Consider the following 25,260-nt stretch of genomic DNA (forward strand, 5'->3'; position numbering starts at 1 on the left):
CATTTAGCACCTGCGAGAATCGGAGGCTGCTGTTTTGCAAAAACAACACACCAAGTAAGGCGCACAGCCTTCCTGGAAACTCCAGCCTTCCTCAAGAAACGCCACTTCGTTTTCACGAAAGCAGAGTCAGACCTACGCTTGGCAAGGTAAACTTGTACGCACTCACTCCAGGTAGTAGGGACTCAACTGTCCCACTTTCAAACTGCCCAGTTTCTTGGAGTCAACCACCCCCCCAATCTGAGCCTATCGGTAGCTGCTCGCTCCCGTGGCACCGGGAAGCTCGCAAGTCAGCACAGAGAGGCGGCTGCAGCCAGCCAGCCAGCCAGCCAGCCTCCCTCCCTCGGCGGCACTCCGACAACAGGTGGGCAGGGCCCTGCGCAGCGCCGGCCTGACTCACCGCTGGCGTTTTTCCCGCAGATGAGGTGCTGGTACGGCTGCAGCAGCCCCCACAGCTCCGAGTCGTTGCTGACCGTCTGCTCCAGGGCTTCCAGCGTGAACTTGGCCGCGTCGTGGCTGGCGTTGCTGCCGCCGCCGTTACTCTCCCGGTCCTTGTCGGCAGCCCCGGGGGCAGGGGGCGGCGGCGGCGGCGGGGGCAGCGCAGCAGGAGGCCCGGGGGCAGAGGCAGCAGTGCCTGGGGCGGCGCTCGGGCCCGGGCCCCTCTGGTGTGGCGGCGGCTGCTGCTGCTGCTGCGGGGCTTGTTGCTGTTGTTGCTGCTGCTGCTGCTGCTGCTGCTGCTGTTGTGCCTGGTGGTACTGGTGGAGGTGGTGCTGGTGGAGGTGGTGGTGCTGGTGGTGCGGCGGGCCGGCCGAGGCGGCGGCCAGCTGCAGGGCCCGCGCGTGGATCTCCCGGCAGAGGTTCTCCATGCAGGCGGCCAGGTAGATGGCGGCGTGCTCGTGGATGCGCACGGCCACCCGGCTGTCCACCATCCAGCGGTAGAAGCGGCCCACCGAGAAGGTGAGGCAGCAGCGGGTGGACTTGCCCCGGCTGAAGCGGTCGCCGCCGCCGCCGCTGCTCATGTTGTAGAGGGACAGGGCGCCCAGGGCGGCCGCCGTGCAGCTGGACGCCAGGCTCCAGCCCAGCACGATCTCCATGGCGCTCTGGATCTCGTGCTTGGTGCACTTGGCGAAGCGCAGGCTCAGCCGCTGCGCCTCCCGGGCCAGCCTGACCAGCGCCCGGCTGACCAAGGCGGACAGCCGCGCCAGGGCATCCTTGGACGGAGGGCTCAGGCCGCCGCCGCCGCCGCCGCTGCTGCTGAGGGTGGCGGAGCTGGCGGCGCTGCTGGAGCTGGCGAGGGTGGCCGTGGCCCCGGCGCCCAGGGCCCGGGGCTCCCTGCGGGGCGCCAGCAAGAGCGCCTCCACCTCGTCGAGGCTCCAGGGGACCTCCTCAAGGTCAGGCAGCAGCCTGGAGCAGAGCTGCCCGGCGCAGTCCAGCCCCTCGGCGTCTTCCACTAGGACGGTGTTGACGGTGTCGAAACTGTTGTGTCTACTGTGCATGGAGGAGTCAGTTAGATGCTGCGGCCAGCCGTTTCCTCCATAGGGGTAAGCAGCCGCGTGGGGGGAATCGGAGCAGCACAGGGACAAGTTGGACGACCCCACGGAGTCTGCGGCGCCACCATAACCAGAGTCCAGCGTCAGATCTTCCAGCGTCCTCGCCACCGTCTTACCTCTCCTTGCCATCGCTGCACTTCATGCTGCACCCGCAGGAAACTTTTGGAAAGAGAAGGAGAAAGTCGCAGCAGGGCGCCGGCGGGGGGTTGACGGCTCCTCTGTGGCGCGCGGGCTCCGCTCTTGGTTTGGCACGGCTGTGGGGCAGATCCACGCGCGAGGAAAGGAAATCCTGGAGCGCACGGAGGGCAGGAAGCTGGCGGAGTCGCTCCGAATGCCCCTGCGCCTTCGCAACTCGGAGGAGCAGACGCCACTTCCAGCCTCCCCGCGCCGCCGCCGCCTCCTCCTCGCCTGGGCTCCTGCACTGCACTAGTCCGCAAACCCAAACCAGCTAGAGAAGTCAAGGGAGAAGGAAAGGGGCGGGCCTATGCAAAATACCTGGGAAAGACAGCCAATCGGGAGGCTCGCTTTAATATCCTTGCTACTTTCCCTCCTTCCCTCCCTCCGGAGCAGCAGCAACCGCGAGCTGCGGAGACGGGTCACTTTTCCAGAATTGGTTCTAGCAGCGAAGCCGCCGGCGTAGAGTCCAGTTTTGCGCTCGTAAACGAGGCTGGGGCGCGTTGAGGGGAGAGATGGGCTTGGGTCTGTTTGCTTCCAGTCCCTCACTCTGGTCTAGTGCGAGGGTTGGGTGGTTGCTGGCAGCTGCAGAGAGCCCGCAGGGGAAATTCAGCTGATCCAAAACCAGAGGACAGCAGGGCTTTCCGCGTCGGAGAGCGGCATAAAACTCCGCGCTTGGGTCTCTTTGCAGCAGGTAGTTGAAAAGGAGAAACGGTGATGAAACTGCTGCGGCTGCGTCCCTTTGGAGAGAAAGATCCACCTGCCAAGCCGCGGCAGGAGCCTCCAGCCCTTTCCCTGCGTGTGCGTGTGGCGTTCTCTCTGCAGGTGGGGATCTGCAGTGGCTTGCGAGCTGGGCTGGCTCCTCCGCTGGCATTTGCTGCTCGGCGAGGGAGCAGCCTCCGAAGGGTTTGCAGGTTAGAGCACGCAGGGTTGAAATGGCTGGCTGTTGGTGCAGCGGCGGCACGCACTTCAAAACAAGGGCTGGTGGAGAGCCTGGGAGGCAGGCAGGAGGAGGACGGGTGGTGCTTCAAAGTCCCGGCTGACTCAAGAGGAGCACTCCGAATATTTTTGAATCCTAATGAAAACCCACCTGTCAAATCAAGAGCTTTAAACATCAGGGTCTCGTGGGAAGCCACAATGGCCTAGCCTAGGTCGCCCTTTTCAAGACCCCCAAACTGGGGGTACGAACATGGCATAGAATGTATGGGGATTTTCTTTAGTTCTGTATGGGACAGTATTTAGAGCAAACTCGCGGCCCTCCAGATGTTATGGACTACAGTTCCCATCATCCCCTGCAGCTGGCAGGGGATGATGGGAACTGTAGTCCATAACATCTGGAGGGCCGCGAGTTTGACACCTGTGATTTAGAGCATTTTAGCCTATAATCCCTCCCCCCTTTACATGACTCAATAGGACATTGTTTAAGCATTCTCACAGCTAGTCACAGTGCAGTCCTGAACAGAGTTATGACCTTTCAGTGTCACTGTCATTCTCCTTACATTACAATCTGGCTTACTTATGCACAAGAAGACAAACAGGTGGAAAATGTCTTCAGGTGGCAAGCTACTTTGCATCTTGTACTTTTAGGCAGGCTTGCAGGAAGTCAAAATTCCTCCCACTGGAACCAAGCATCTGGAAGCAGACAATGCTTTCTTTTTCAAAGCCACCTTTTTCTCTGACCTTGCCATGGTATCTTGTCCTCCATAATATAAGAGACTTGCAGTGGGTAGCCATCAGGAAGAAAAGTCTGGGACAAGGTTGGGATTGTTAGCAAGACTCAACTTCTTTCTCCATCCCTTCAGCTCAAAAATGTATCTTTACATAAGAAACTATATATTTTTAACTTAACCTACTTTGGAGAGGGGTTGTAAGAGTAAAATTATATAAAGATATATTGCAATGAATTATTATATTTATTAAAATATTTATATCCTGCCTTAACTCTTTGCCCTTAATGCAGCTAGAAAGCAATAACATCAGCAAATGGACAAAAATAATATAACAGTAAATTTGCAAGAGAAAAATAGCACAGCCCCGTCTCTCTATCCTTTACTGGTGGTCAGTGTTCATGGTACCACTGGGATAGGAGTAACTCTCTGTAATGTCAGTGGGTTTATTTCCAGCAAGCTGGATTAGGCAGCAGCAAGTTCACTTCACAAAACACCAGTAGAAATGCACACCGCTTGCACATACTGAAAAAACTAAACATATTATTAACCTCTGGAAGACCTCCCTGTATTATTGAACATCCTAAGGAAACCGCTATGAAGAGGAGAATGGAAACATTCCAGGAATGGGTGCTTGCTTTAGCTTAGTTCTCAGTGTGACTTTAAACTTTGAACTGTGTTGCTTTCTTTGATATTTAAATCCAATAGCACTCTCAAGTAGCCTACAATAAAAACATTAACAACAGAAATGTGTTATTTTTTTTAAAAAAAAAACCCACAGCATTTAAGAAGCGAATACGTCAGAAATCGAACATTACTAGGAAAAAAGTCATCAGAATATCTTCTCCGCTAATGCTGCTGATTCAGATCAAAAGCCTATATGTCATGTCCTTAGTCTCAGTTGAAGAACTCAGGATTAAAATATGATATTCTTTATTGTAGTACTATAGCAGGATATTGGCAACGAGGAATTTGTAGCTAGGTCTGAAAATACATGACTGGCTATACATTCATATAGCCATAAAAGCCCTCCTTCCTCCCAAGCCAGGTGGAACCAGTTTAAGCAGACAGTGTAAAAATGATTGGATGTTCACATAATGGCAAAGCTGGGTCCTCCGAAGAAAGCTGGCTATGTTATCTTTATGCCAAGCAATTGGAATGAGAGTAAGAAAGTTCTCACTAAGAGGCTCAGAAGGAGATAAGGGGAGGAATAGCGCAGGCAGACACACACAGAGATGCACACACAGATACCAAGGACAGTTCCCATTCTCCCAGCAGGAGAATCAGCAAGAGGCAGACTCCCAGTCCCTCCCCTCCTCCAGTAGATGAAGAAAGCAGCAATATGGCAGGACCATCAGGGCATGACACTATAACAAGAAGATATGCTTCTCTTGTCCTCTTTTGAATCCTAAAAGAGGTGGGGCCAAATATGCATTTCCTGAGAAGTCTTGGTGCCATTTCTAACAAGGCCTAGTCAGACTGAGAAGGCCCAGACTGATCTCCTCATGGTGACAGAGCACAGCCTCTTGAACTGAGATGACAAAGGCCAGAAGTTCATACTAGAGGTGTTCCCCAAGGGACCCTGGTCCCAAGCCATTTAGGGCTTTAATTCTGACTACAGTAGGGGTTTACACAATTCAGTTCTCTCCCATAAAATTCCTTCCAGAAAGAAAACTCTTCCAGTCTAGCATTTTAGCTATTTGGGTTCAGAGGGTGAATGCAGTCAGAGGTTAAATGGACGAGCATTCCAAGAGTCTGCAAGACTGCACTAACTTGGAATCTTAAGTAGTATGGCCCAAAAGCTTATGCACACTTACCTGGGAGTAAGTATAAGTGAACATAGCAGGATTTGGTTCTGAGTAGAGAAAAACAGATTGTGAGTCCCACTTCCTATCCTTTAACAGCTGGCTAAGTGTAAATTTATTACATGCCCCTTCTCCTTTTAAGTGGATGCAGGATAGCCACAATTTGGTAGGGAGCAATACTTCCCAAACTTGTCACTCCATCCCAGTGATATTGCCAAATGATGAGACTTTGTTTCCCCAGTCCTCATTTATATTGATAGAGTTGAAACAGGCACCATGGCTGCATAGGAATTCCTGCCTTTCTCAAGTCATTCAATTACCATAGAAATAGGAGTAATGGCAATTACAAGATGCAAGCAAGAAACTTGCAGATGCCAGGGACAGGAGGAAAATGTAGTAAGTGTGGGCTTAGCTCAAATTCAGGTATGTCACTTTAAGAGCTTTTCAGCCCACCACCTAACTGAGCTCATATTGCATTTCTGAATCCATTGATAGCTATGTAAGGAGGCTGGTTTCCAATTGCATCTCGACCTTCCTGTCTGAGGGGCCTGAGCTCAGATGCAAAGAGAAATACTAGAAGAGATAGCTTGTCCCTTTAGGTGTAGAGTACCAGGAAACACCACTTCATTACAAGAGACCAGTAAACGTGTTTCCCCACCCTGCCAGCATAGCCAGAATTCTTCAGCAGGCAAGGCCAGTCATGTACGAGATTTCTCTTCCCAGGTAAAAATCTGGCAGAACTTCAGCATAAATTTCCTAAGTTAAGGAGTTAGTCAAAAGTTAAAAGTCTGGCCAGACAAGTTGAGGAGAATTCCTTGGGGGGTTTTTCACTGGTGTTCCAAACAACAATGCCTTGGTGGCCTTCTCTGGGCAGAAAGACAGAATAGAAATATTGTAAATAAACAAATAAGTCTTGACCTACCCAACTGCTGGACTTCTAGAATCATGGAGTTGGAAGGGACTACAAGGGCCTTCTAGTGAAGTCCAACCCCTGCCACGTAGGAAAACACAGTCAAAGTACTCCTGACAGATGGCCATCCAGCCTCTTTGAAAACCTCCAAGGAAGGCTCCAAGGCAGCATATTCCACTGTCGAACCGCCCTTTCTATTAGGAAGTTCTTCCTAATGTTTAGGTGGAACATTTGTCATAGTTTGAATCCGTTACTCTGTGTCCTAGTCTCTGGAGCAGCAGAAAATGAGCTTGCTCCATATTCAACATGACATCCCTTCAAATATTTAAAAATGGCTATCATGTCACCCCTTAACTTTCTCTTCTTCAGACTAAACATGCACAACTCCCTCTCTCCTTGTGGGGCATGGATACTTGACCTTTGACCATTTTGGTTGCCCTTCTCTGGACCTGTTCCAGCTTGTCAATATCCTTCTTGAATTGCTGTGCCTGGACACAGTATTCCAGGTGCCTGGACACAGTATTCCAGGTGAGATCTGACCAATGCAGAATAGAATGATACTACTACGTTCCTTGATCTGGACTCCTATTGATTGCATTGGGTTTTCATATTTAATAGGCATTTTAGGAGTGACTAGTCACGTCTCACATCTTCTTGGCACAGAGAAGTATTTGTGGCTTATGGCCATGCCCTAGTGGCTTCCTGACCAAACTGCTCCATCAGACTAAGGAAAAAAAGGTATGGGAGCTAATGGGGTCATATGCAATGGAGGCTGAGCAGAAGGCAATGAAATGCACTGCCCCTTTGCTTGAGCAAATCCTCTGTTATGCCTGCAATTGGAGAAAAGTGGCAATGTGGCAATGCATAACTGATCAGTGCAAATTGCACTGAGTATCAACTGCATGCCAATGCACAATTATATCATGGTAACCCAAAGTGCACACGACCCTTCCTTTCGGTTCTTGCCTCAACAGAGTAGTGTTAGGAAAGAGAGCAGATGCAGCTTAAGGACTCGACTGAGACAGGAATAATTCTTTTACTTACTATACGGGATGGGAGGAGGGAAAACAGGTTGGCATAGCTGGTTGGATCTTAGAAGCTTAGTAAGGTCAGTAAGGAAGACCCCTAAGGAAAACTGCACAGGAAGGCAATGGCAAACCACCTCTGCTTCTCACTTGCCTTGAAAGCCCCTTGCTGCAGTTGCCATAAGTCGGCTACAACCTGATGGCACTGTACACATGCATGTGAAGAGATGAAGCTGAAGCAATGTGTATGCCTTTAGTCATCCCATGCCTTGACCTGGTTGTTCCAGACTAGCCTGATCTCATAAGATCTCAGACACTGTCAGCCCTGGTTAGCATTAAATGGGAGATCACCAAAAAATGCCAGGGTCACCATAAAGAGGCAGGCAATGGCAAACCACCTCTGAAGTCTCTTACTTTGAAAACCCTACAGGGTTACCAGCTGTGACTTGCCAGCAATAAAAAAAAGAAGGCATTCTTTATAGTTTTATAAAAGGTCAATGGGAAGGAACTAGGAAGCAGCCAGCATTCTTATCTGTCTTTCCCTATTCAATCTTGGTCTTCAAGGGCATTATGCATTATTAATCCTTGTAAAATCAATGTACATATCACTTTGATATATTAAATAAGACAGATTCCTGTTAAAAGCTATATAATAGAGGAAGGAAATAAAGTGGATAATTGAAAGTACTGAAAAGAACACACAGAATCCCCTCCCCCTCTTCTATTAAGTTCCACAACCCAAAGAAGGTCTCAAATTCTAGATATGCTACTACTACCAAGCCTTTCTTTATTCCAAGGTGACTTTGGAGTCCTACGAAATTGTATCTGGTGTTTATAGACCAGTACTCAGTGGGGGTGTGTGTGTGTGTGTGTGTGTGTGTGTGTGTGTGTGTGTGTGTGTGTGTGTGTGTGTGTGTGTGTGTGTGTGTGTGTGTGTGTGTGTGTGTGTGTGTGTGTGTGTGTGTGTGTGTGTGTGTGTGTGTGTGTGTGTGTGTGTGTGGTCGTCAGAAACATTTGGATAGAAATCACTTAATTATCCAGGGAAAGCACAGGAGAATTTTTGGTTTTGGAATTATATAAAAAAGAAAATAAACAAAACAGCATTAACCTAGACAATAAAACATTTAAGGTTTTCTTAAAATATCTTACTTGGTTGTTTTCTACCACTATTCTGCTGGTGAAAGCAGATCTTCTCCCTTCCTTCCCTGTCTTTAATATGTATTTATTTACTTCATTTATAGCCCCCCCCCCCCCTTCTCACCAGGACTCAGGGCACATAACAAAAGAAATAGTAACTTCCTCTGACCCCTAAAATGGCATTGCTAGAGGACAGTTAAAGAGCCTGGTGTGCTTGCTTTATTTTTCTGACTAGGGGAAGTGGTTTTAGCAAGTGACAATCTCCTGGGTGGTTCCTGGAATTTGAGTCTAGAAGACCACTTCATTATATATATGAAGGGGCAGGCAGTTATAATTTTGGAGGGAAAATTATCTTGAGGGCAACTCAAGGCAGAGGATAAAGACTGTCAGATAAAACATATGCCAGTTGGGTGGCAGACAGGAGGAGGGAAATTGGGCAAGATCAGGGGTCCCCAAACTACGGCCCGGGGGCCAAATGTGGCCCCCTGAAGGCATTTATCCAGCCCGTCAGGCATGGCGGCGATGGCTCCATTCATGTGCAGTGGGGGCTCGAGGGAGAGGAGGAACCGGCCCCAACGGCTGTTGATTGCAATTACATGATGGCACCCCCCAAATCTCCATGAATTTTCTGACCCAGAGTTGGAAACCTTACACGTGGCAACTCCTGCTCCACCCTTCCCTCTCGGCTACTCCATGTGTTGCTCTCAGGCTTTCTGTTCCGCCTCACTCCCATTGGCATCAGCCAGGCTGGCGAATCGCTCGCTGGCTGCTAGGGAGGTAGAACCCAGGAAGATACCTAATCCTGGGTTAGATGGAATGCTTCATTGGGAAAGTTCTGCTTTTTTTTTACAGGGGAAGGTATTCCACAGCCTCCCCAACAATATTTGGAACCCACCCTGTACTTGACATACTTTGGTCACTGTTCTAAAAATAGACCATGACAGAAAGGCTGAAAGGTGAAATCAAACATTTTACAATCATTTGTGCATAGGAATTTGTTCATAGTTTTTTTTAGTCTGGCCCTCCAACAGTCTGAGGGACAGTGAACTGGCCCCCTGTTTAAAAAGTTTGGGGACCTCTGGGCAAGATCATCCCCCCTCTCTCTGGCACAGGCAGACAGACAGTACAATACAACCCACTCTATACATTGAATACTCTCCAGCCTATCGAATATGATTCATATGTGTATGTGAACAACAATGCATTTTTTGCTCTCTAGATCAGTTATCTACAGTCCAGCTAAAATGATGCAAGACTAAGGAATTATTTGATTTTTTGAATCCACAGATGGGCAGCTTCTCTGTTCTTGGTATCGATATACACCGTACCGTACCGTACCATCCACTTTATTGTTTTAGCCAAAAGCCATTATAAAACTGGATCCCAGCAATTAAAATATACAAATATAGAACCATATACACCAATTAAACAATATATAAAAATGGTAAAACAGCTGCAAAACCCTACTGAGCTGTATCAGCTCGGTGCTCAGTTACTAAACATGTTTATACATTCTTTTATTGTAGTGATAATTTGGAATGGATTTTTTCTTTGGAGCCAAAGAAAACAAAGACACATTATAGGTGAGTATGGGGTTAACATCCCTTAGCAGAAATATCAGTTTATCAGAGTCTGGTGTTAAATTTTGACCCATACGCCATTTTGTTACAAATTTAATCCTTGGGTCATTATACAACGGGCAAGATAATAAATATTGAACTAGGTCTTCTGCCACAGGTTCCCCAAATACATATAATCAGCAAGATACCTGAATGTGGAAATAACTGTCATCAAACAAAACCAACAGCATTGTTTGAAAGAGCAGTTGAGTAAAAGCTACTCTGAGGCTTTGCTTTGTGATTGTTACTAAAGAGTGCTCCAGTGCTCTTTCTTGAACATCTTAAACAAAGGGGAGAATTTAGATTGCTTGATTGAATAACTATCAATCCATGTGTCATTTTGAAATATCCAGTTCCTCAGCTCAGGTCCTTCTGCTAGAGTTCTGAGTAGGACATCTGGGATAAAATAAGCTCTACTATTATTATGGTGAGATAATCGGGTCATGTCTGTTTTTAAAATCTCCTCAATGCACAGTTTGGAAAATATACTGCTTGAGCCTACATTTTGTCCAGAATTTTAATCGGGCTAGAATAGATTGACTCGAGCTCTATATTGACAGGAACCCAAGCTCTGCTTGCATATAAGCCAATGGGGATTCTTTTGGTAAAGCTAAAATGTGCCTAGAAAAATAATTTTGTACCAATTCAAAATTGGGAATCAACTGTTCATTCCATACCTCAATGCCATAGAGTAGGTGGAGTGTCAGTGTTGCCTTACATATAACTAATTTAAACGATGGATGTAAAATAAATCCCTCCTTAGTGTGATAGAATCTTAAGATGGCCCCTATTGTTTTAAGAGTTGAGACTTTTATTAATACAAAATGCTTTTTTGCTGGTGGAGAGAGCAAACACACTGGGGTGCCACACAATTCCACAGCGCCCAAACTTGGAAATGCCCACCACCTGGAAGCTATGCCAGCATGGGAGAGCATCAGAGGCATAGCTAGGGAAAATGGATCCTGGTGCAAAATCTGAGTTTTGCCGGGGTGGGGGGTGTCCCCCATGTTCATTTGTGTTTTTTGTATTTTTAGTGCTTTTTCAGTTTTTTGCCTGCAGGAGACAATTTTTAGGCTAGCAGCACCAAAATTTCAGGGTATCTTTAGGAGACTCTCCTGATGATAACACGCAGGTTTGGTAATGTTTGGTTTAGGGGGTTAAAAGTTATGGGCCCTCAAAGGTGTAGCCCCCATCTACTATTAGCTCCCATTGGAAACAATGGGGGATGGGGGCACCCCCTTGTATCATCAGGAGAATCTCCTAAAGATGCCCTGAAAGTTTGGTGCTGCTAGCTTAAACTGCGCCCCCTGCAGACCACAAACTGAAAAAACACTAAAAAATAGAAAAAACACAAGCCTGAATTTTTGCGCCTCCCCAGGTGCACGCCCGGTTCAACACTCACCCCCTGGCTCCCTTGTAGATTCGCCTCTGAAGAGCATGCTAGTGCAGCAGAGGGTGGGCCTAGGCCATTCTCAGGGGTGGAGCCAACTTTAGTCAACTTCCACTGGGATTCAGCTCAGGAATGTCCTTCTCCCTGGCCGCAGATTTACACCACAGGAAGTCATGGCATAATTCTTTTTTCCAGTGGGATTTTTCTGGGCTGATTTTTTTTCATTTTTGTGTGTGTGTATGTGTGTCTTATGCCACCATTAGTCCCTTAGGAAGCAACACAGTGCTGTATTCACTGCACAGTCCCCAGCCACCAAGGAACTCCCTTCCTCCCACTCTGGATTGGACTGCAAGTGTTTAAAGTTCTCTATAATGGGTTGAACAGCGAAATGGCATTCCAAGAACCATTTGAAATATATACAATTAATAGATTTATTATAAAATGAATGCTACATTTGTCAGTTGAAGCAAGTAGCATTAGGCCTTCATTGCCTCTAGGTTAGCAGAGCCCCGAAATGAAGGCTGGGTAGGCAGAGCAAAAACATTAGAAAATCTGGTTGTGGTGGGTTTTCCGGGCTGTGTGGCCGTGGTCTGGTGGATCTCCTTGTTCCTAATGTTTCGCCTGCATCTGTGGCTGGCATCTTCAGAGGTGTATCACAGAGGGAAGTCTGTTACACACTGTGTCCAATGAGATGCAAATGTTTTAGTGGGGTACAAATTGTCATGTCCCCTGGTGGGGAACCAATCAACAATCTTGTTAGGAACAAGATCCACCAGACCTTGGCCACACAGCCCGGAAAACCCACCACAACCACTTGAATCCGGCTGTGAAAGCCTTCAACAATACATTAGAAAATCTCTTTAATGAAAATCAATGCTAAGAAAAGCTTTGGACTTTGAATCATATTATTATTGTTGTTCCCCTACTACATTAGACACTCCCATCCATACCAGCAGGGAAAGACTACAACTAACCTCAATATTTGTTTGCTATACTTTATTTTGGTCAGTACTATGCAGAAGTGATCCAAGCATTTTAAAGTATGAGTCCATTCCAAACTGCAAAAGGATATCAAGGGAGCTTCCACAAACAACATCCAGAAGAACATAACACTGGCTAAATTGTCTCCCATGTATCGTTATTTGGTCAGGGATGCAGGAAATAGAGAATGAAGGCCCACCCTGGAAATCAGGGGAAATGAATGTAGCCAGAGGCAACTCCCTTCTACTCTCAAAACCAACTGAACTACAGTAAACAACACTGAAAGGGATTAGAGTGTTTTTGTTTGTTCCATACTTTTGAAGTTTGTTATTTCAGAGATCTTTCCTTCACCATTTTTCTCCCCAACATTTTAATTTTATTTATGTTATTTGTAGTCTGCCTTTCTCACTTGGACTCCAGGTGGACCATGCAGAGTGAGTCAATGTAATCAACAGGACAGGACATTCAATAAACAATACAATAGGGTCACACCAAAAGTGAAATGTTTCATACCCCTTGTAGGAATACTGTGAAATAATATTATGTATTATTTATTGGTCACATAAATGTTCTTACATTCATTATCACAAAGCCTTCCACGCAATTCTCTGTAGTTCCTTTGTTGCTGCTACAGCTGCTGACTGGACTTCCATGTGGCAAGTTCCCCTGCATTTTCCCTGCCTCAGTCCATTTTTTCCCCCATGTGCCATTAGGGGATGGAAGAGGGCATAATCATTGGTCAGTGGCAAATCAATGACTAATTTACAAATAAACCCTGCAAAATCTCGCAGTTAGTGGTGAGGTGGTAGGTGTCTGTTGTGGGGCATAGAACATTATGCCAGTCTGGGCATGACTGGAAAAGATCTGAACTATCCAAGTGGCATCCTGTTGGGGTTTGCAAGTGTCTGTCACAATTCAGATATTAAGGGGTTAACTATGTGCATGCTAATTAGTTACTGAGGTCAGAGTTTTATGACCAGCTCATTGATTAAACTATTGGTTAGCTAACCCCGGCATTGCTTATATGGGACAAGTCACGTACTCAGAGGTTGAGTTCTTCTTCTTTGTTGAGTTCACCATAAGAGGTGAATCTCTGCCTTGCTAGACAGGCACCAGGTGGAAGCACATGGTCCTGAGCTATGTAACCGAGTTAGTGCTAGAATAGAAAGTTGTTCTTTGTTTTATTCCATGTAACCCTTTCCCTTGTTAGTAAGTAAACTCTTTTTATATAACCACAGCAACTGTTTCATGGTCTCTTATTCCGCACTCTGCTAATTATCAAGTTAACAAAATTCCCAACACATCCACCCCCCACTCTGATGTAACTTTCCAAATAGATAGTCATAATGTAGTTTTGGAAGAAAATTACAGAAAGGCCAGGAGGAGCATAAGAACACCACGATGCTGTGTGGAAGGTTTTTTAAAAAAATTCTTATTGGCACCAAAGCTAGACCAACCTTCCTGTGTGGAAGCAACTTCACATAACAATTAAGTGATCTTATTTTAGTTATTGTTCATTGGCATGCATCAATCCACTGCACAGTGCAGAATTGCCATGTTCTTCTTCATTTCCTTTATTTATTTATTTGATTGATTGATTGATTGATTTAATATGCCAGCCCTCCCCTTCTGGGGTCTCTAGATGCAGGGTAAGGAGTGGGGGGAAAGCAGTGCAGAGCAGCACTCAGCCAAATCCAGCCTGTGGAGACAGGCCAGAATGTGTATAAAATTGTATTTAATCAAGAAATATGGAAAATCCAAATGAACCAAAGAAGCTAAGAATCAAAATGGGAGCTTCTGTGTAAGTGACCCAAAGCCTGCATTTTTGCAGCAGGTCAAAAGGAATGTTTCCAGCTTGTCAGTGACTATGCAGGCAAGCAAGATAACATCTTTAGTATCTTGTCACTGAGGTTACTACATGACAGCAGACATATGCATTTATAACTTTGGTTTTTGGGTTAGAAATGAATGTGATTAGTTAAATTACAAAGTGTTTTTCTATATAGTTAAATGAACACATAAATGATAATGAGAGATTCACTTGTATTAGTATTTTACTATAATTCTATTGTGTTGGAATCAAAGGTATAATTGTTAGAATTATGTTTTAACATTTCATGCTGGGAGAAGGAAGTTTTATGATCTAAAAGTATGTAGAGTCAGAATGCTGCATTGCTTGAAGGGGATATCTCTCTCTGGGAGAAAACTTAGCAAAACAGGTTTTTCTTGAAGACAGCAAGCTAGTTTTATTGCTGCCCTTTGTATATGGGTAGAGGACACGCACTAACAGCATGCAGCGTTTGACGTAGAATAACAGGATGTCTTACTGTGACCAGGAGACAGATCTGACCAATGGGGTTTGAACATACATGCTTGTAGCACGTGAAAGGGGTATGGGTTAATAGGTGAAACGTAAGGGGATGGATTGTGTGACGTCTTTGCATCTATAAAAATTAAGGCTCTTCCTCTACTGGGTGTGCCTCTTTCGAGAGCCACCCGGGAGGGGTAACCTCCTGTAACGTTCTAAATTCTGGGTCTCTCACTTGAGAGCACCGGGGCGTGTCTCTCCCTCGGGAGAGGTCACCTTCTGTAATCTTATCTAAATTCTGCTAAGTAAAAACTGTCTGTTTGTTTCTAATGTCAGATGTCTTTTGCTTTTATTTCTAACTTTAAGTTTTTCTTAAAACTAACTCAGCTGTGTAGGACCAGAAATGCGGTCCTGGCCCCACAAGCCCTTTGAGGATTATCAGCTGGTCTCCCAATTGCCATTGCAGAGGCAAAAGAAGTATATGGAGGAGGCAATGTAGCTTTAGTGGTATGGTTTGCTAGCTGTCAGGTTAATGATGGTTCCTGATCTCATGGAAAGGCGCAGGTCTGATGTTCAAGACTCCATGCAGCATGTCCCTGGATCTGTCCATTAGCTGTGGAAAAGCAGAAGGATCCCAGAGATGGAGGAAAGATGGCCTCTCTGTCCAACACAGCTTTCTTTGGGTGCACAGGCAAGCTAGATTGGGGACCCCAAAATCTCTCTTCTGAATGTCCCAGGGTGAATGGAAAAGAACTGTATAAAATCTACTGCCTCCAAATGTGACCTCCTTAGCTGTTCCAGTATTGGCCCACTTGTTTAGGAGCTTGGCCAAGTAAGGGGGTGGGGGAAGTAAGGAAGTGCTTCAGTGGTATAGGAGGTTAAGAGCTTGTGTATCTAATCTGGAGGAACCGGGTCTGATTCCCAGCTCTGCCACCTGAGCTGTGGAGGCTGATCTGGGGAATTCAGATTAGCCTGTACACTCCCACACATACCAGCTGGGTGACCTTGGGCTAGTCACAGCTTCTCGGAGCTCTCTCAGCCCCTCACTGGGTGTTTGTTGTGAGGGGGGAAGGGCAAGGAGATTGTAAGCCCCTTTGAGTCTCCTGCAGGAGAGAAAGGGGGGATATAAATCCAAACTCCTCCTCCTCCTCCTCCTCCTCCTCCTCCTCTTCTTCTTCTTCTTCTTCAGCTACAGCTAGTATAACTATTTTAATACATTAATTAATAAAAGAATGATTCAGGCAGCTGCTTGTTTTCTGCCAAACTGTTTAATAGGTTTGAGACAGGATCCAAGAGGAGTGTGCACATCCATTCCTTTAACACACCCTTTCCTTTCTCATGATTTCTTTTGATAAGGCGCCTTTCCACAACCCCACCCCTAGATTGCTCTTGAAATCCCTAATCTTCAATATAAATGTGGGGATTAAGCATGTGTGCCTACTGAAAGAGGTGCAGAGGGGAAAACAGGGTGTGTACAAGAGGAGAATTTCCTCTTTGAAGACATCTCATGCACTCCCAACCTCAAGTCCTCCCCCCCCGCCCCATTCCACATGCCAGCAGCAGACAAACTATTTAGAGTATGGGAATGGATTGTGGTTTATCCACTTTACACAGCTGGTGACTTAATGGAGTTTCATGTACTTCACAAAATACGATCTATCAAGCTGCCACTTCCAGTTCTTGTAACTTAAATATTCCTCAAGTCTGCAGATGCCTAGAGGCTTAGTAAAGAGCACAAGCAGCAGAGAGTGTTATAGCAAGGAGAGGACCAAGTAGCTTGAATCACTGTGGCTCCCAATTGGCCTGCACCTAAAATTAAGGACTACAAAGCATGTTTCTGACAAAAACATGCTGAGTCTCTGTTGTTCAAAGTGGGAATACTAGAATCCCTCAGGAATAGATTCACCACTACAATTTGTGATATTATAAAAACAGGAGTGAAACACGGACACGTTCTTATGCAGAATCGGTCCAAAAAGAATGAGAGATGAGGATTAGAAACATGTCAAGCTAATCATTCATGCAAATTGTTGTTCCAGTTGGGGATGTATATCACCTTTCTACATCAAATAAATCCATTATATACAACAGGGACTGGATTAGCCTTGGAATATTCAGTTGCATCAGCTGTGTATGTAGCGGTCTCTTGCTGGACGGAGATAAAGTCTTGTGAAAATACGAGGTATTTTTATACAAACCTTCACAGGATGATGTGCAGAAAAAGTTAGGCAAAACAAGCATAATATCCACACAAACATTATGAGAGAACCTCTAACAACAACAGAAGAACCATAATAACAGAGGTCATGACTCAGTAGTAGAGCTCACATGTTGCATCCAAAAGATCTCAAGTTCAAACTCTAGTATCTCCAGTTAAAAATATCAGGTAGTAGGTGGTGTGTGAAAGAGTTCTTCCTGAAATCTGGAGAGCTGCTTCCAGGCAGAGAAGAAAATACTGCTGTGTTGTATGCTCAAAAACTAAACATTATGAAACAATACCCCTTACATGTTCATTTAAACAAATTAGTTCTTATCTGCCATTCAAATATAAAAATTGTACAATATACATCTCTTAAAGATACTGTTCCTTAATTATAGTGTTTTTACTGACAAGGCACTACACATCGAATCATCTCAAATAGAGGGAACAGGACTAAAGCCTTTCTTGTGGATGTTAGACTGAAGTCATATATGCAGTATAAATTATTTTATTATTTATTTATTTTATTCAATTTGGTATACCGCCCCATTTCCGAAGGGCTCTGGGCGGTTTACAACATCAACATAAAATACAATAACAAGAGGGCGAGTAGATAGCAAGTAATAAATAAAACCTACCATTAAGAACTCAGACCCCATAAACTCTAAAATATTAATTTAATTTAAAACAGCGATTGCTACATAAAAATTGGCGTCCCGCAAACCCTTACTTAAAAATCCTCCTAACGAGGGAAGAGGGAAGAGGGGAGCACGGTGGGTCCCAAAGATGTAAAGGGGCCTTCACAGGAGAACAGAGGAGGGGGGCACAATTCAGCGACTGGTCTCTCCAAAGGCCCGGTGGAACAACTCAGTCTTACAGGCCCTGCAGAAATTGCCAAGATCCCGCAGGGCCCGGACAGCTGGAGGAAGAGTGTTCCACCAGGCCGGGGCCAGAGCCATAAAGGCCCTGGCCCGCGTGGAGGCCAGTCACATCATTGAGGGGCCAGGGACTTCCAGTAGATTGGCCTCTGCCAAACGCAGAGGCTGAGTAGGGACATATGGGGTAATGCAGTCCCGAAGGTACAAAGATCCCAGGCCGTGTAAGTACATGAAAGTTAAGAAGCAATTATAAGTCAGCCTCCCTTCATGAATGTCACATGCATTTATAACGGCCTATTTTTTCATGCACTATAATCACACGTTTTGCATTGCCTATATTTTCACACTGCACAGTCCAACGGTGGCTTAAATGCTTAGTGTAGCAAGTATGAATTTGTCCTTAATGCCAGGGATATTCATATGGTGTTCTCAGGAGCACTGTGCACTATATCCAACAGTAGTTGGTATTGGGGGTATGTGTGTGAAGTGCCATCAGGTCATTTCTGACTCATGGTAACCTTATGAATCAATGTCTTCCAAAACATCCTAATATTAATAGTCTTGTTCAGATCCATGGCTTCCTTTGATCAGTCCATCTCATGTTGAATCTTTCTCTTTTCCTGATCCCTTCAACTTTTCCGAGCATTATTGTCTTTTCTAGTTTCCTCAAATTGTGACCAAAGTATTATTGCCTTAGTTTAGTCATTTTAGCTTCTAGGGAGAATTCAGTCTTGATTTGATCAAGATTCTGCTTATTTGTCTTTTTGGCAGTCAATGGTATCCGTAAAACTTTCTTCCCACATGACATTTAAAAGAAATCTACTTTTTTCCCTTTCAGCTTTCTTCTTGAAACAACCAAAGCTATGTTTTGAAACTATGATGCTAGACTGGTATTAGAATGGAAACTTTAGTATTAAAAAGTCATAAACCTTTCAGGAAGTTTAAACAAAAACATCTAAAAACATCTAAAAAATGTCTGACATTTTTGTACCTTGGCATATATTTCCTACCCCAAGAATATCTCTCTCTGTGGTGAGGTAAATATTTATCAGGAAGGGTAATCAATTTGTCATGAAGGGCTGCTTCTCTTCAGAGCATTGTAAAACACTTATCTGGTGCAATGTTTTATGGAAAAAACCTCACAAGGTATTTTTCCTAAATGTAACATTTTTTTTAAATGGCAAAATGCATAGTTTTATTGGGTTGTTTCTTGGATTGGACTTTTATGTTTAAACAAAGAAAACTGTGATAGGTTTCTGTGCTTTGAGGTGACAATGTCCTAAGAGGAAAAGGTTCTAGAGTTCTTTCTCTCTACATTCCATGAAAAACAGAACAAGTAGAATAAGCAGTTTTGTTTTTTGCCGTCAAGTTTTAAAAGATGTACAGTGACCCCGTAGGGTTTTCAAAGCAAAAGATGTTCAGAGGTGGTTTGCCATTGCCTGCCTCTGCATAGTACCCCCCCCCCCCAATATTCCTTGGTGGTCTTCCATCCAAATATTGACCAGAGTCAACCCTGCTTAACTTCCAAGATCTGAAGATATTGTGCTCACCTAGTTAGAACAGGTTAGAGCAGGAGGAAGTAGTACCACCAGTAAATTGTTCAAGGGTTAATCAAGCACTTCTGAAAGTTAGTAACAAAGGGAGGAGATGAAGATTAGATTGTTCAAGGACTTGGGTTCTCATAAAATCCAGGAGAGGGAGATGAGAATTTTCAAAAAGCTTAGTCTTCGCTCCCCTACAGTCTCCCAGGTTGCTGCTTCAAATCTTTACATTTTGGTCAAGGGCCTATAAAGAAATCCATCTGCATAAAGATAAGCATTTCTATGTACTCCAGGGGATTCTTCAGTTATGCAAAAAATAAAATACCATTTAAAAAAGCACTCCCTCAATGATGAGCCTAATGAGGACTGAGCAGGCTCATTGCTCCTAGTATTTTGAGAACAGTTGTGAATCATTGAAAGGACTAAAAATGGACAGCAATGGAGAAGATGGGCTGCTCAGACTCCTGTGATAAAAGTCCCCTGTGAACCTGGAAGATGTGGCTGGGATAGGGAAATTCTTAAACACTTATTCTCCCCTTTAACTGAGCCACCAGGAAAGTAAGGTTAATTTTGAACCCAAAAGATATCCTGGAGACTGGGGAAAACACAACTACAGGAATTTGTCTAATATAATTTTATGCCTGGCCTGGATGGCCCAGGCTAGCCTGATCTCGTCAGAAACCAAGCAGGGTCAGCCCTGGTCAGTATTTTGATGGGAGCCCTTAAAGGAATGCCAGGGTTGCTATTCAGAGGCAAGCAATGGCAAAACACCTGAGACTTTTGCCTTGGAAACGCTACCAGATCACCATAAGTCGGCTGTGACTTGACAGCACTTTAAATACTTGTCAGCACTTTAACTTGACAGCACTTTAAATACAAAATAGATTTTCATGCTGTGCTTCTCAAAAACTGCTAAGATGGTTTAAAGCAATGATAAAATATATCTTAAATCACAGTAAAAAGGTTTTTTGAAGCAAAAGATAAAACCAAACCAAAATCAGCAGTCAAAAAATAATAAAGAACAACAGTAAACTGAAACATCACCGTAACATAGTAATAAAGGGCAGAGATGTTCAAACTCCAGCACTTGTGGCAGAGACAAAAACAGCAAAATACACCTCAGCAAACAGTAAGCAAATACTTTTATTCCATGGTTCCATGGCTGCTACCCCACCAGCTCCAGCAGCGATGACTTTAGTATCCCAGGTAGCTCTAATCGCAGCCAGGCTCTGTGGTGGTGGCAGCAGAGGCAGCTGGTGCTTGAGCAGGGCTAGGAGAAGAAAAGGGGGAAAAGATGGTGGGTGGGCCGGCAGCGGTAGATTCCTGTTGGCCTCCAAGAGAAAGGCACGTAGGAAAGAGGATGTTCTGCTTGGTTTTTGTCACCCTCAAATACTGATGTCTGGAACCTTGGGCAGTCACCAACGCCCACCTGATGGTCAGACTGACCCTGACTGTGACACGATGTCACTATTCTCTTTCTTCCTCTACTATTTTAAAATGACACCCCTGCCCAAATGCTTCAATAAAGTGTTTCTTTATGAGTAAAGGAACACAAAATCTACATGTGGCACATCAGAACACACGTCAAAACTGAAATTAAAATAAAGGTTTCAATCTGGGAAATGCTTCGCATTTAAAACACACACACAGACACTGGCAAGATGACAGCTTCCTCAAAGCTCTATCCATTAATGGAGTTTCTAAGGATTTTGAGTCCCACCTTTAAGAGCCTCTGTGAAAGCTTTGGTTGCTATGACCCATGATCAAACAAGTAACCTCCTTTTGTAGCATGAGAACTTTAATCTTCACAAGGCTCTCAGAGCCAATTTTAGGCAGCAACCAAATGTTACAAGAAGCGTTCTCTGAGCTATACCTGTTTCTGTTTATAGCCTTTAAGTCTGATGTGTGAGTCAGGAAACCTGTAACCAGGGGTTGCAAAAATACCTCATAGATTTGGAACCAACTTAACAAAGGTCCCAGGAGGTCAGAAATTGAGGCAGGCTGCTGAAAAAAAACAACCCCATCCTACTGTATCACTACTAGCAAGATGCCTTGTATGGGATATCCTGGAAGGCTAAAGGTCTTGTACACCAAGGTGATAGATTCCTTTCGTCAAGAGGTGGCTTGATATGCTGCCATGGGAGGCCTCTACTGAGCATTAATTTTCACACCTTTGAGTGAGGTTCAAGTTACAAACAAACAGAAACATCCAATAGGCATTAGCCTTTCCTTTCCTTTATAACAGAGTCTCATTCCCTGAGTACTCTGCCTAAAGAGGTTTGCTATAGGCTTTCTCGTACGTTTAAGATTGCAAGTAGCTGCATTGGTCCAAAGCAGAAAAAAAATTAAATTCCTGTAACACCTTTTATTATGAGCGTTTAAAATGACACAAAACAGCACATAAGCTTTTGTGCTATTCAGAAACGTTCATCAGGATGGATTTTTAAATTTACAAGCTATAACCTCTCTTGCCCAAGCTATGATCTCAAGGTCTCGTGTAGAATGTCAGGTCGAATTCAACAAATAGTGATGCTTGTATCAGGTTGCACTTTTGGCCTTCTAGAAGAAGAAGAAGAACAGGGATAGCCTCTAACTGCAAATATAAAAACTAGTACTGAATCAAATCTCTCTCTTAACACCAAACAAAATACTCAGGTCCCTTGAAAGTCTGAGAACAGAAGAAAAAAAGACAGTTGAACAATAGCAGAACTTGATTATATATGATGCACTAGTGACTAGGTAAAAACCAACTTCAAAACCTTCCTCTAACCATGATAGTGTCTTTGACCTTTTTTTGTTCCCTATGTTGCTTCCTACTGCCTGGACTACTCTTCTTTTTGTCCTCCTATCCTTTATCTAGTCATCTCCTTGTACTTTTAGGTATCCACTTCGTACAGTTGTCTTTGTTGAAGTTGGGCCAGTACTGTTTTCATAAGTCTTCACAACTGGTTATCAGTTTTCAACCATAAAAGTTTCATACATGGGTCTTGCACAATGCTGCCAGCAATTAAGAAAGAGGCTCCCTTTTAGTATAAATTTAGTTCCCTAGTTGGGAGGAATATATTGAACAAACTTGATCTATCATATCAGAGGAATAGAGATCAGGCAGAATCACAAAATGAATAATTCCCCCAGGCTTTTGTTAGAGAGATTTTATCACTAGTGTGCACAGCTTTCACTTTTGGCAGTGCAGACTCTCTCGGCAACTTGGTAAAGGAGTAAAGGAACACCAAGATCGCAAAGCTGGAATTCATCAGTCCATTTGTTCAGGTCCCATGACTTAAAATTTTAGGGCTCTATGCTACTCCATGGATGTCCCTGCACAAGTCACAACCATAATGGCTTGTCTTCCTCGAGTCTCCACTCTTTGGTGATTCCTTATCAAGAAATTTCAAAATTTGTTTGAAGATCTAGTGGACACAGAAAAACAACACATCAATCAATCAATCAATCAATCAATCAGTCAATCAATCAATCTGCATAAACATAATGTGTTCTTAGGGCAGAACCTATAGTTCCACATATATTATATCCCTTGCTTTATTGGTGGGGTAAAGGTTTGTTTTTTGGGCTTTGTAAGTTTTGCACCTCCTAATCAAATGGGTAACCCCAGTCCCCAAACCCATGTAAGTGGGCGCTATCATTACTTTTCTTGATCTCACCTAATTCCAAAGTCTGTCTAGGACTCCCAGAGATAAAGGTAGTGAGGGATCCTGTATAACAATTGCAAAGGAGAGAGACATTTTGGCAGATACAGCCAAAAAGAGGACGAATCACTGCAATTCCCCTTCTTCACTTTGTTGACCCTGTCATTATATGCACCTGGTTCCCTGACTCCCTTCTTTCTCTACCATCACAGCCCAATATTTCTTCTCCACACACATTCCCAGTATTTCTTCTCCGCACACACTCCCCTTTCCTCCATGTATAACTATAATTAGAAACAAATGAGATGTGAATGTTTTCTAACATTGGGGAGGGGGTGTGATTCTAGTCAAGGCAGCCGGCGGAAAATCACAATTGAAAGACTGGATGGGATGTCCAGAGAGGGCTTGAGTACCTTGCCAAGGGTATCATTGTGTAACAACTACCAAGTTATAGAACAATCTGTAACCTAACGTCTAAGTGCCGTTTGTTCAGCTGTAGTGATCTGTTTCCTTGGACTGACAGCCAATGCTGCTGATTTTCTTCAATGTTACTGAAGCCTTTTGGGGTTGGTAACATTCGTGGGAAAATGATAAATTAACTGTCTCTTAGCAATTAATCAGATATACCAGTGTAATATCATAGCTGGGAGCAGAGAAGGCAGTCTGTGCTAACAATAAGCTCTTTCAGCCACGCCATTAGGTTGTTCAGTGATTGATCCCTGTTGGAGGGTATTATTAGTTCCCTTTACTTCTGGCAGTATTGTAAGTAAAGAATCAGCCTCCAAATCAAGCTACCGCAGGATCTCCATCTCAGAAAATAATGGGCAATAAGCCTGCAGCCTGTGCAGTGAAATGAAATAATTTAGCAAAGTTCACTTCATCCAACTTATGTTCAAAACCCAAAAGCACAGCATGAGCAGAAGCGGTAATGGAACCAGCCACGTTGACACCAGCTGTCACACTGCTTCATTCGTTCATATGCCGCCATACTGGTATGTGAGAGTTAAGCAGAGCTTCAATTTCGACCTAGGGGAGCAGAGCAAAGACACACCACTTTATAATTTGGTTATGCAATTTCGTCTGATATCCTAAAGCTTTCATGGTGTTCCAAAATAGCTGCCATTCAGAAGATTCCTACTAGTCAGTCCAAACACAGATCAAATCAACATTGGGTAAAAAATGTTCTAACACCTTTATCAGGATCTGGGACATAACGGTTCATTATCTTTTAATGCACTTCCACAGACTTTCTGTAAAAAGAGCGGCACCATTTTAAATTAATGCGTGTTGCACGTATGCAAATGACTACGTGCATTGCAAAGGCCCTAATCTACCCACACATGCATGAATGAAGATCACACATGAACACTTCTTTTATAACTGTGATGAGCAATAGGGTTTCCTCCCCTTTTAAAAAGTGAGATAGCGTATATTGCCACAACACTGTTATTGTGATAAGACCCTCTCTTAAAACTCAGCTAAAACAGGAGATTTCTGGGAAGCAAAGCAACAGTCTTCTCTTCCAAACTATTAGACTGTGTCCTGCTCATATCATTAGGATATCTTTGGCTATAGATATTCTCCCCGCCATATGGTATCCCGTTTCTATAAGTAGTGCTTACACAGATGGGAGAATGTTCAACTTACCAATGGCAGTGGGGGAAAAATTCCTAACGTTTTCTAGCCTCACAGGAGTAACTCATAGATATACAGTTCCCACAGGGCCCTCAGCAGAAGTACAAGAATTCTAAAGTAGTTAAAGACTGGAGTGAAGGCTTAGAGTATCTGGTCGCAGAACAGCTTTTTACCACCTCCATCTTCCTGCTGCATCTCCCTGGCCCCTTCCGCACATGCACTTTCAGTGGATTTTGCTATGTCCCCACAGTAAAATCAAGCTACAAAGTGCATTGAAAGCGGATTGAAAGTGCATTATCTATAAAAACAAACAAACCATAAAGTGCATTATCTATAAAAAGCAAACCATGAGTTTGTTCCTGATGGTTTAGCACAGGAACTGCTGGGCCAATTCCTCTGAAAATTCCCAGCCACTGTAGTCAGCTAGGCGAGAGTGTTTTTAGATGTTCACATACCTGAAATTTCACACCTGGCCCAGATAAAACACCTTTTTCCTGGCGCTCCATGGTGAAGGACATGAAACTGGCTGTGTGTAACTGTCACCCTTAGAATGTTTGTGCCCTTAGAATGTTAGCTCAGATGGCCAGATATGAGCAGTGAAAACAGTACATAGGTAATAACTCAAGTGGAAGTGAAACACATACACACATTGCCATGTGAGACTTCAGGTGGGGTCTCCCCCCTCACATGCAGGTACCTTTCACTCTCTGTGCCTCACCCACTGCTACCACACAACACACATATTCTCATACACATTCAGCTCATCCTCACACTCCTCACTCTGCCCTCCCTCACA

The 25,260-nt window shown here is 44.4% G+C and overlaps 1 protein-coding gene across 1 annotated transcript in view; it reads right to left on the minus strand.

Moving 5' to 3' along the window:
- The window catches only part of ABTB3 (ankyrin repeat and BTB domain containing 3), a 280,313-nt gene extending 278,355 nt beyond the window's left edge, over positions 1 to 1,958 (minus strand). The window contains exon 1 of the mRNA XM_048499967.1: positions 398 to 1,958. Coding sequence (XP_048355924.1) covers positions 398 to 1,676 — 1,279 coding nt within the window. The 5' untranslated portion in view covers positions 1,677 to 1,958. The remainder of the gene's footprint in view (positions 1 to 397) is intronic.
- Positions 1,959 to 25,260: the final 23,302 nt, after the last annotated feature.

The sequence above is a fragment of the Sphaerodactylus townsendi genome, linkage group LG06 (genome assembly GCF_021028975.2).
Source record: "Sphaerodactylus townsendi isolate TG3544 linkage group LG06, MPM_Stown_v2.3, whole genome shotgun sequence".
Classification (NCBI taxonomy): Eukaryota; Metazoa; Chordata; class Lepidosauria; order Squamata; family Sphaerodactylidae; genus Sphaerodactylus; species Sphaerodactylus townsendi.